This window comes from Drosophila novamexicana, unplaced genomic scaffold (genome assembly GCF_003285875.2).
Source record: "Drosophila novamexicana strain 15010-1031.04,08,12 unplaced genomic scaffold, DnovRS2.1 tig00000564-arrow-pilon, whole genome shotgun sequence".
NCBI classification, from domain to species: Eukaryota; Metazoa; Arthropoda; class Insecta; order Diptera; family Drosophilidae; genus Drosophila; species Drosophila novamexicana.
The window spans coordinates 2455383-2467479 of record NW_020824810.1 but is presented as its reverse complement, the minus strand read 5'-3'; the positions used below and the strand labels follow the sequence as shown (position 1 = coordinate 2467479).

The 12097-nt window shown below is 41.1% G+C and overlaps 1 protein-coding gene and 1 long non-coding RNA gene across 4 annotated transcripts in view; one reads left to right on the top strand and one right to left on the bottom strand.

Moving 5' to 3' along the window:
* The window catches only part of LOC115762167, a 114027-nt gene that overhangs the window by 13823 nt on the left and 88107 nt on the right, over nucleotides 1–12097 (top strand). The gene's annotated exons all lie outside the window — the stretch shown is intronic.
* LOC115762159 (ELKS/Rab6-interacting/CAST family member 1) overlaps nucleotides 2803–12097 on the bottom strand; it is a 43054-nt gene continuing 33759 nt past the window's right edge. For all 3 annotated transcript variants that reach the window (XM_030704273.1, XM_030704274.1, XM_030704275.1), the window contains 9 exons: nucleotides 9402–9584; nucleotides 9017–9337; nucleotides 7945–8133; nucleotides 5953–7689; nucleotides 5657–5887; nucleotides 4492–4934; nucleotides 3939–4073; nucleotides 3809–3872; nucleotides 2803–3743 (listed from right to left, as the gene is read on the bottom strand). In XM_030704273.1, coding sequence (XP_030560133.1) covers nucleotides 3708–3743; nucleotides 3809–3872; nucleotides 3939–4073; nucleotides 4492–4934; nucleotides 5657–5887; nucleotides 5953–7689; nucleotides 7945–8133; nucleotides 9017–9337; nucleotides 9402–9584 — 3339 coding nt within the window. In that variant the 3' untranslated portion in view covers nucleotides 2803–3707. The remainder of the gene's footprint in view (nucleotides 3744–3808; nucleotides 3873–3938; nucleotides 4074–4491; nucleotides 4935–5656; nucleotides 5888–5952; nucleotides 7690–7944; nucleotides 8134–9016; nucleotides 9338–9401; nucleotides 9585–12097) is intronic.

Below are 12097 nucleotides of genomic sequence, written 5' to 3'. Positions count from 1 at the left end.
TTAACCAAAGCTCTGTTTGCGATTTCTGTTAAATTCATTGGGCAACTTACTGTTAAGTGTGTACGCGTGTGTCTGTGTGTGTGTGTGTGCCTATAACATTGAGTTTACAGTATGCTAATTACATAATCGAATTTCTAGTTGTTGTTGCTTTTATTTGTATAGAAAAATGTTGAAGCTGTGTTTTTTTTTTATTTAATATTAATTGTAATATTATTATTATTATTATTATTACTATTATTTAATTTGTATTAATTGTACGAGTTTTACGTTTTAGTTTGTAATCTGGGTACACGACGGCGGGGATAATATGATTAAAGTGTTTTTATTTATAATTGTATTATTAGAACTTATGTTTGCTTTTTATATATATATATGTATATAATATAGACAATGTACCGTTAGTTTTTAATTTAGTTTTCATCTCTTTTGTTGTAGTTGCAACTATCTAGGCTAATAATATAATATGAATTAGAACTTGTTCATACTTTAAAGGCAAGTGTTTTCTTGAAATTTCCTTTGTTTTCAAATTGGAAATTTGTTTGTTTACAGAAAGAGATAGAGATAGAGAGAGAGAGAGAGAGAGTTGTTTGTATATCTATATATATATATATATATTTATGTAAATAAATAGTTGTTCTTCATTTACATGCTCTATATTATATTTGGTGCTATATCATATATATATATATATATGTATTGGGGATATGTTGGCTTTCAACAGAAATTGAAAAACTTTTAATTTCGACAAAGTTGTTGTGTGTGTGTGTGTGTGTGCCTGTCAAATATTGTCAACGTTGTGTATGCGCAGTTTGTTGATTTGTCCTTTTAATTGTGTCTTCTTTTTTTTTCGAGTGTACTTACGAGTAGTTTTATGCAAGTATCGATGCTAAGTATATATGGCATATATAGAGAGTTAACTGTGGGGCATATCATATGTCGTGTCATATATAATACAGCTTGTGTTATGCTTAACCTTCGACCTTTTCTCTATATATATATATATATTGATATAGATATAGTTATATGTTTATGTACACATTTGCCCGGCACATTTGTTGGCAATGTTTGGCGGCAAAAAAGTGTTTAATTATTACTTGACTTGCAACTCGTTTAAGTGCGCTTTACCCGTCGTTCCTAGTTTAGGAACTTTTTAGGGGGCCCTTAGTTATGTACACACAAAGCGAATGCCTATCGAATGTGTTGATTCGATAACATTGCTTCAACTAACGATAAACAGCGTATATATATATATATGTATATAATTAACGTAATGTGTGAGTATTGCGATATTTTTGACTGACTGACAATGTTATCGATAGCGATAACGATAACGATATCGATAGAGATTTAAATATGTTATCGATTTATCGATTGTTGATTTGATGAGCACTTTTTTTCGCTTTGCTTTGCCTTGGTTCTAAGTATAAAAAAGAAATTGCCTTATTTCGGTTTGCATTTGTCTATCGATTTGTTATCGATAACTATTGCGAGTGTGTGGGACGCTTAGTCATGTATATATTTATATATATTTAGTTGTATGATATGATTGTTTGTTGAATCTGAATGTCTCGGGCGCGGTCTGGGGTGTTGTAGCACAGGGGTATTCCGCTAATAAACAAAAGTGTGTGCTTATGCGTGACGGGAGTACCGCTAATGTTGCATTTTATTTTGATTAGCTTCAATTCAAACAGAATTCTTTTTTTTTTGGATTTTTCTTCCTCTTTAATGAAATAAACATATTTAATTTGTATGGAAACATTGGCAGTGTTAATAATCTTTGTTTGAAAGAATACAAAATGTGAAAACAAAGCTAATAATTTTCTATATATATATATATATATATTTCGCTAGACGATATTATTTTTTTATATGTAAATATATGTATATATATATATACTGTATGCTAGCATATATATATATGTATGCATTTGTATGATAACAATAACACATTTGCATTTATCTAAACTCTTCTAAATAAAAAAGCAAACTTTGACAGTGTACATTAGGGGCATTCCCTTTATTCAATTGCCGAATCGATGCACCTCACAGCAAGAGATTAAAGCGGGGAGCTGAGTGTGGACTGGAGGCGGATGTTTGACAGTGAATATTAGGGGTATTCCTTATTCCTTCCCTGTAGAGTCTGGAGGCGTGAGTTTGACAGTGAACATTAGGGATATTCCCTTTATTCTACTTCTGAATCGATTCAACTCAAAGCTCATTCACAGCAAGAGATTAAAGCTGAGAGCTGAGTGTGGAGTCTGGAGGCGGAAGTTTGAGAGTGAACATTAGGGGTATTCCCTTTATTCTACTTCCGTATCGATTCAACCCAAATATTAGGGATATTCCCTTTATTCTACATCCGAATCGATTCAACTCAAAGTTCATTCACAGCAAGAGATTAAAGCTGGGAGCTGAGTGTGAAGTCTGTAGACGGGAGTTTGACAGTGAATATTAGGGGTATTCCCTGTTCCCTCCCTGTGAAGTGTGAAGTCGTGAGTTTAAATTGAACTAGATGCTTTGATTAGGGATATTCTTGTATATGTATTTAATTATATCTCTATGTACGATAGATGTCATGTATATTTGAACTAATTAAAATAGAGTTCGAATTTAATGAAGCTTTAAATTGTATTCTATTTGAATTTGAGTTTGAATCGGAGTTTTTAGGCATATTTCTGGTAATAGTTTCTTGCAATTTACTCTTTGGTACACGTCTAAAGGCTACGCAATATTTTATACACATATGCATATATATCATGTATCATATATATATATATATATATTTTTATCGTCATATATAATCGTATCAGGGGTTATATATAAATTTATTGCTCTACTCTTTATTTGTATTCGTATTCGGATCGTACGACTACGATAGATGCTCTATGTACAGTGTCTGATAAATATATAGTATATATATGTATATATATGGATTTATGTTCTGCGATTTTGGATTTGTTCAGTTTTTAACTAACTATAACAGAGGCTAGCACATCGTTAGCTACTTTTCATAATTATACGATACGTTGCCTAACAATTTATATGTAGTATTTATGCATGTATATTTAATAATTAGTTGATTTATTCATTTGTTTCGCTTTATCTTGCTTTTGTGAATCACATTCGCGCCGTATGCAAAACTGGGGATCGTGCCGATTAAAACAAAACGAACTCAATTTGAGTTTACACAACTTGGAAAAAGTGCAAAATATTTGTAGAGAACTTTGAAATTTGATAAAATTGTTCATTTACAGGGTATCGGATGTCGTGTAAGCTCAATTCGAGCCGGTGCTGGAAAAGTGTAGTCTACTTTACAGCGTATAAGACGAACAAACTGTTAACCAGACAGCGAGAGCAAGAGCAAGAGAGAGTGAGAGAGAGAGGGGTTCGAAATCGATTGAGAGGGAGAGTTAAGTTGAAGTTCGAAATGGAGAGAGTTACAAATCTGACATTTACATAAATGCATTCATAATTTGAGTATAGCGGCAACCTAATTACAATATAATAAATATCAAATAATTTGCTTGCATTTACATATGTCATTTACAAATGTGTGTGTGTGTGTGTGGTACATAGTAGTAGAAGAAATACTGCATAGTCGGTATATCGGTAATCGGTTGTATACAAAATAGTAGACAGTGCTGTTATTTGTTGTGTTAGGCTTGTACTTATACTTGCGGCGAGACAAGTACTTATACGCTTTCGGTTTAGAAGAAGCTCTTCAAGAAGCCAGCGGGTCCGGCCTGTAAACAAAAACAGCAGGCGATTAAATTTAACAGCGTGTATAAGACAATTAATGTTAACTTACGTCCTGCTGCTGCTGCTGTTGTGTTTGTGCTTGTTTGACTTTGGCTTGAGCGATCTTTAAGGCTCTGCGAGAGTATAAGAGTGATTAGCTTTTTGGTTAATCTGTCTCTTTTTTTTTAACTTATACTCACTGTTGCAAATCCATAATAGTCTTCTCTTTGGCATTCTGCTCCTCCTGTGACATTTGTACCAATTGCAGCAGGCGCTCCGTTTCGGTTGCCGCCTTCTTGTGCTCCTCTTTTGTGTTTTGCAGTTCCTTGACGCAGCTGCAAGGTCAGAAAATATAACACGTAATATGATGAGTATAAGAGTGTAAGCAGCGTGCTTAACATTGCATTCGTGTGCTCTGTTATGATCTGTTCTGTTAAGTCTGGTCAATGTTCGGTGTAAAATGTAATGATTCTTAACATTGCACTGGCATGCTATGTTATTAACATCTTATGTTAACTCTAGTTATCGATGTTCGATATATGTTATGCTTATGCTAATGCCAACAGCTGTCGAGGCATTTTAAAAGTAACATAGTTCGGTCACACTGTTGAAAAAATGGCGCATCGTGCGCCAAATTCGCGAAAAATAAAGAGTTAATATTGTGTTTAAGTGGTAAAGTGCAAGTGTTAAGTGCCTAAATCATAAAATAAATATTGTCGGGTAAGTTGATAGCCTGTTAACGCTTTTACTTACGCCTCGAGCTGCCGCTGTGAGTCCATTAGCTTCTTGTTAAGCTCGCCGGCGGCCGCTGCGCCGCCGCCCTGGGTCTGCAATGACTTTTCCAGCTGATCCATTTGCTCCTTTCGCTTGCGCAGCTGCACATCGAACTCGGCCATTTTCTTTTCCTTGTCCTCGATATCCTTGCGCTTGGCCTCGATCTGTTTGCGCTGCTCGTCGATTATCTTGCGTTCGCTTTCGGTAGCCTTCGCCTGGTTGTCAATCTGTTTGCGCACCTCCTCCAGCTGCTTCTGCTGCTGCTCCAGTTGCTGCCGCTGCACGTCTGTTGCTGCGGCGCCCGCGCTGCCCGCCTGCTGCAGCTGTTGCATTTGCTGCTGCAGCTGTTGGATCTGCTGCTGCAGCTGCTGCACTTGCTGCTGCGCCGTCTGCAGCTGCTTCGCCTGCTCCTGATTGGACAACTGCATGGAAAGGTGGAGGGGGGTGGGGTGGTAAAACGAACATGATGAATCGTGTTGAAAACCGACTAACAACCCTGTATCAAGCTCTGCCTGGCACATGCTCACGCACGCACACATACATACAACCGCACGGCGCAAGCTGCGACTGTGCTTATTCTTCTTCGTGAAAAATGCATTTGCGAATAACTTTGAAGCCTTTTGTTCGATTTTTATGATTTTTTTTCAGCGTTTAGTTGTTTCCCTTCTTTTCTTTTCAACATTATTATTTTTATTTTTAAATTCTTCCCGCTTTTTGGGCAATAACTAAATGTTTTTCGTTCAAAACTTTTCACAGTTTTGTGTATCTTTGTTTAAAAGACTTTTTTTTTGGTGAAATATGATTAAAGGTGAAATATGGTGAAAGGTAAAATAGTAGACTATGAGAAAAAGCATAGCCACATACTACATACATATATATATAATTTTCAAGCTCTTATACAATAAGTTCCGATAGCTTTAATATGGGCATCGATTCTTATCGATGTCATCGATTTATCGATAATTTAAAATAATCTTTACCGCAATCTGATTTAGGTTCTCTCTTTTTATTATATGTAGATATTCTTTCTTCTTTCTTTCCTTCACATATCTCTGCACACAACCATTCTTTCTCTATCTTAAGCTATTCTCAAGGGGTGCACACTTATTTAGTTAGTCGGAATTGGGTTTAGTCGTTCGCTTACCTGGCTCTTTTCGAGCTCCTGCACCAATAGCTCCAGCTGCTGCTGGAAGCGATCACGCTCCGTGCAGGCCGCCTGCAGTTCAACTTTGACCTTTTCAAGCTCCTTGGCATCGACGCCGCCGCTGGCTGCCGCCGTTTGCTGCTGCTGCGCTGCCTGCTGCTGCTGTTGCGTCATCTGCTGCTGCATCTTTTGCATCTGGGCGTGCTGATCCTTGATGTGTTGGTCCATCAGCTGGCAAGTGCGGCAAATGGGGTTGAAGCTGGGGCTTTCGTTTCGGATCTTCCGGCTGTACTCACCTGTATGCGCTTGTGCATCTCCTGGGCCGCCTTGTCGGCCATGTCGGCGCGATTCTTCTCCTGCTCGATAACCTTGCGCCACTGTTCGATCTCCTCGCGGCTGGCGCCCGCTGCGGCTGCCGCTGCCTGTTGTTGTTGTGGTCCCGCGGCTGCCAGGGCGCGCTCCGATTCCTGCAGCTTCTGCTGCAGCGTTTGGATCTCTTTTTGCATGGCCTGAATTTCGGCGGGTGCGGCGGGCGCAACGGGCTGGCCGTTGCGCAGCTTGCGATTCTCCTCGCGGGTCTTTTGCAATTCCTGTTCGGCGTTTTGTAGCTCCTTCTGGAAGTTCATCAGTATCTCCTGACTCTTTTCCAGCTGCAGCACAAGCTGTTCGCGCTCCATGGCCAGCTGTTTGACATCGTTCTCCAGCTTCTGGACGTGCTTCTCCAGCTGTGGATGGGCGCCGCTGGCGGCACCGGCGCCGCGACTGCTCTGTCGCAGAGCTTCTTTTTCCGACTCGGATTTCTCGAGACGATCGTGCAGGCGTCCAAGCTCGGCGCCCATGCGCTCGAATTCGATGCGCGTGGACTCGGTATTCTCCTGCTGTTTGGCCAAATGCATTTGTGCCTTCTCCAGTTCCTTGGCCAAGCGACCGGCCTCCAGTTCGGTAGCATCGCGCGACTGCAGCGCCTTCTCGAGGCGATCACGCAGCCGATCGATCTCCTGTCGCTCGCCCGCTGAGATCGCGGCGGACGAGCGCACCGGCTCGCCGGGGCTCACCGAGGACTGTTGCAGGCGCAAACGATCGACCTCCTTCAGCAGTTTCTCGTGCTTGTCCCGCGCCTTCTCACGCTCAATATGGGCACGCTCCAGCTCGCTGCGCTGTTTGTCCTGGTTGGCCAGCAATTTAGCGACCTCGCCCTTGGACAGTTCGAGCTGCAGACTGGTCTCGTGCAGCTTCGACTCCATGTTCTGTATTTCGGTCTCGATCTTCTCGTACTTATCCTTGTATTTCTCAAAGGATTCCGACTCGTACTGCGACTTGCCGCGTATCGTCTCCAGCTCCATCAGTGTCTTATCCAGCTTCTCGCGCAACCGTTCGTTCTCCTCCTTGAGGCGACGCGTCTCACGTCCGAATGTGTCTGTGTCCTGCAGCTTGCGCAGCTCCACCTGATTCTTTTCGTAGCGCTCGCGCAGCTTCTCCAGCTCAACAGCATAGTGGGCTGCCTCCTCCTTGGCGGCCTCCACGCTGGCGGCCGCCTTGGTCTGTGCCGCATGGGCACGCTCCAGCTCGTAGGTGACGCGCTCCAGCTCCGATTGGAAGTGCTCCTTTTCGCCCTGGGCGCGTCGTATGTCCGTTTGCATCTTATCGAATCGATCCCGATTGTGTTCCAGTTCGGTGCGCGCATTATCCTCGCACTCCTTGGCGCGACTGAGCTGCAGAGCGGCACGATCGCAGGCCTCCTGCAGCCGTGTGCTTTCGTCCTGCAGCTTGCGCAGATCCTCGCGCGCCTTCGAGGCGGCCAAGCCGGAGCGTTCGGCCTCCACCTCAAGTCGGGCGCGATCCGCCTCAGCGGTATCGCAGCGCGATTGCAGGCGATAGATCTCGTTCTGAGCACGATCGTACTTCTCCAGCATCTTCTCGAACTCCTTGTTGGAGGTGTCCTTCTCGTCGATGAGCTTCTGGCTGGCATAGAGAGCCTTGTCCAGTTTCTCCTTGAGTATTTCCACCTCGGTAACAGCATCATCGCGCTCCATCTGCAAGAGCAAAATGGTTTGATCAAGCTTTAAATTAAATCTAGAAGGGATCGGGGCTTTCAGCTGGGCACAAGCAGTGTTCAAGGAAGCTACAAAATTTACAAACAGCCAATTCACTGGTAGTTCTCAGTTTCTCATGCGTTTTTGATTAGTTACGATTAGTGTTATATATTATAATATACATATATGTATATATTTATAGAGCCAATTGTTTTGTACCTCGCTTGTCTTTGTGTGTTTCTGGGTTCAAATTACCTGCAGTTTCTGCTGTATGGCATGCGATTTCTCATAGCGCTCTTTAAGTACTTCCAGATCGGTTTGCATCGCCTCACGATCTCGTGCGGCCTTCATGAGCAGCGTCTGGGAGGATTCCGAGCGCTCCTTGAGCGTTTCCAGTTCATCGGAGAACTGATCCCTTTCCTTTTGTATGCGCGCTAGCTGCATCTGTTTTTTTTTTATTGAGTGTATTCATGGGTGTATTCAAAGTGTTCGTGTTACATACATACATAGCAGATAGTTGAAAGATAGATACGTATATATACGATAGGCAATACATTTAGGATATATATTTATATATATATGTGTATATATATTTATGTATAATGCATCGCAAATGGTGTTTAGTATGTTCTATATATGGTATATGGGCATTTACAGGGCTTTACTGTCGAGAAAAGAAGATGGAATAATCCTTTTTTCAAGAGTCAAATGTAATTCAGGTCGTCTCTTAGACTTTTACTTTATGTTGTGCGACACACGCTACGTATTTGGTTACGTTCGTTACGTATTACGTAACGTCTGTTACGATATCTTCTCCGATTTTCACAATTGGCATCTTAATCTAGCAACATTATTCTTGGTCAAAATTCATGTAAAATATGTAGTACGTAACGTCTGTTACGTATTACGTAACGTTACTTACGAATTACTTAAGGCCACTTACGTATTTCGTAATGTCTTTTACGTATTACGTAACGTCAAAATTTATGTTAAATATATAGTATATTATCTGAGTTTATTGATGTTATTTTCAATTATTTTAAGATCAACTTTTTGCCGGAAATGCCCATATACCAATATTGAGTAGCAGCTATGTACAGTTGGTTGGTGAGGAAGGAAGGGGGGATTATTGTGTTAGTTGAGTATTGGGATTCAGGTATTTACAACACATTACAGTAACATTTGATAGACAACGTTTAGGCACAGGTTAGGTAACAAGATCTACGCGTGTTGCATGGCTCGGCGTCTGTGTCGTGTGTATCTGTGTGTGTTTCTGCTTTGGTGTGCGTGTCTGTGTGTGTTGTGGCACCTTGGGGGCATCCCATACCTGCGTCTTTTCAAGCTTTTCGCGTATGCGATCCGTATCCAGCGTGAGAGTTTCGCGTTCCTTCTGCATGCGCGCCGCTTGGCCGAGTGCCTTGTCCAGCTGCGATTGGAGATTATCGTAGTCATAGGTGAGCTTCTCCTTTTCGAGCACCAGACGTCGATTCTCGGTGCCGGCCTTATCTAGTTTATCCTGCAGATGATCGACCTCGTTCTGTGCCTTGTCCAGCGTGTTTTGCAGCTTCTCGTGCTGCAGCTGCGCCTTGCCCAGCGTTGCCTGCGTGCGCTCCATTTCCTCCTTGATCTTCTCCACCTCGGCGAACGCCTATCGTAGGAGTGGGATGATTTGAGAGGAACGGGCTATGGTCTAGCTGAAAGTGTTTGCCTACCCGATCGCGATCGGCGTGTATACGCGAGACGCCGCTCTGCGCCTTCTCCAGCTCCTGGCGCAGACTCTCCTGCTCGCCCTGGGCATTCTCCAGCTTCGCCTTCAGCCGGTAAACTTCGCCCTGGCTCTTCTCCAACTTCTCCTGCAGGGCGGCGGCCTCTTCGCGTGCGCGTTCCGCATCCGACTGCGCATTATCGTTGGGGGTTTTTTGTTATCGTTATCGAGTTAATGTGACGGACGAGGGGTAAATTGGATTTGGATAACGGATATTATTTACAGGCAGCATGTGAGGATGGTTCTTAAATGAATGACTGTCTGACTGACTGGTTGACTGACTGACCGATTGTCAGACACAAAACAAAGGTAAACAACAAGTACGAGTACTTATAATAATTACGATAACAAATACGATTACGATTACGATAACAGCGTCTAAAACGAGCGATTCATATGTATGCTGCGAGGCTGAGCACAAAGCGAATTCACAATAGACAGTGGATGACACATGACAAATGGGCACAAAGGCATGTCGAGAGTAAGAGAGAGAAAGTGAGAGAGACAGGCAGAGAGGCAGAGAGAGAGAGAGAGCAGGCAATGAGGCTGTTTTAAGCAAACGATAGGTGGCGCTCGGGTGCAAAACGGATGCGTGTGTGCTTGTGTGTGTGTGAAGAGGTTAAGCTATGAGCATTAAGTTTAAGACTGTTGGGCAAAGTGTGTGTGTGTGTGTTGCTTGTGTGTAAGTGTGTGAGCGAGTTGCTTGCGTGCCGGTGTGTGTGTATACGCTTAATTAACAGCTTAACTGAGTCAAGCGCAAGTTTTGCAACTTTCCCACAGCTCGAAAACTGCTGTCAAAGTCACGTTGCAAAATGGCTTCGCGTCGCCGTTGTTTATGTGTGTGTGTGTGTGTGTGTGTGTGTGTGTGTGTGTGTGTGCGTGTGTGTGCGTGTGAGTGTGTGTGTGAGGCTGTCTTTATGCTACGATTCCTGGGTTAAAGCCTTTGGGTAATTCCTGATGTATTTGCTTGTACTTTGTACTTAAGTTTGTCAATTTAATGCGCGGGAGATTTGAAATGCCAAGGAAAGGTCTTCGGTTTGAGACCTTAGACTGTATTATCAAAGCTAATAGCTAGTGCTAGTGATATGAGAATAATGTATTCTATTAAATGAATCTAGCTAATATCTGATAGTGAAGAGAAATCAAGCTCTTAATTGCAGAGCGTGTAAGTTTAGTTCACGCTTGTGAGCTTGTCTACTTGATAGTTCAAGTTAACTTCAGATATGTTTTAGTTATAACTATGCTCTTAACTCAATCTTGGTAAAGATCAGAAGTCCCTAGTCCAGCTTTAATTAAAAGTAAAAGACTTTTATATAAATCGTAGAGAATATCTCTGAGGAAGTAGAAGATTAAACCTAAACGCAGCGCCTGAGCTTAAATTCTTTTATCTGACTATCTCAAAGAAGCATGTTTATGGCTTTTTTGGAGGTTATTTTGGGTGAGGTTATTTGTGGGTTTCGGATGGTTTTGATGTTCCATTGAAGACGTTTTCGACAATACACACAACTCATGCAGGAGACGCACTCAACACTCAAATGTTTCGAATCCAAACGATGATAGATGATTTGACATGGACTCAAAGCGATTTATACAAGGTGGAGCAAATGTTGTTTCTCAATATAAATGTGTTAAGTATTTAATTATGTGGGTTAGTTAGTATGATGTGTTAGGCAATGCAAGTATATATATATAGATATGTAGTATTGTACAGTAAGTAAAACATGTGACATCTAGATAGATTAAAACTAATTCTTTTTTAAATCTTGATTTCTTCTCATCTTGTTGTCAAATGTTTTAGTTTCTGGGTTTTTGTACGAGTATCTTTGTTTGTTTGTTTGTTTTTCAAGCATTTACTCACAAAACGTTTTTCAGTTTCGCCCTATAGAAAATGAATGTAAGCACAACGGTTTAGATAGAGTTTGGGTTTTAGTATACATTATTTAACAACTTTAAAGAAACACAATAAGTATATTTTAATAGTTAACTATGATTGTCTTTTTTTACTTTTTACGTTAAAGATAAGTAAAAGCAGCAAAAGCACTTTTCTAGTTTAACTAAACTTTCTCTAGCTTTCTTACAAATATATTTATTTTTGATCTTTATATTCAAAAAAAATAGACAGAATTATTTACAGAATTGTTTAAAATTCGCTCAATTGTTTTCGGCTTTAATTAGATAAAGTTTAAATATTAAAAAAGAAAAGCAGAACTTTATTTAATATTGTAAACATTGTCTAGAAAGTTTTCTGCTTGAATTTTTGGACTATTTTCAGAAGATTTTATATATTTAAACTTTTGCAAAGACGCGCTGCATATAAAATGCACACGAAAGTGTTTTGATTTGCAGGTGCAAAAGTGTGATTATGTTTGGCTGTGAGTGTGTGTGTGTGGGTGTGCGTGTGGGTGTGCGTGTGTGTGTGCGTGTGTGTATGCGTGTGTGTGTGTGTGTGTGTTGCAGTAGTTGTTGCTGAAAGTGTGGCTTAGTTCAGAAAGTGTTTGCCTTGAAGCAGTGGAAAGTATAGAGTATATAGATTGTATAGAGTATTCATTCATGAATCGAAGCCAGTGCAAAGTATTATTAACAAGTTTTTGTTGTTGTTGTTGTTGTTGTTGTAGCACACGCACACATAGACATGAAATTAGG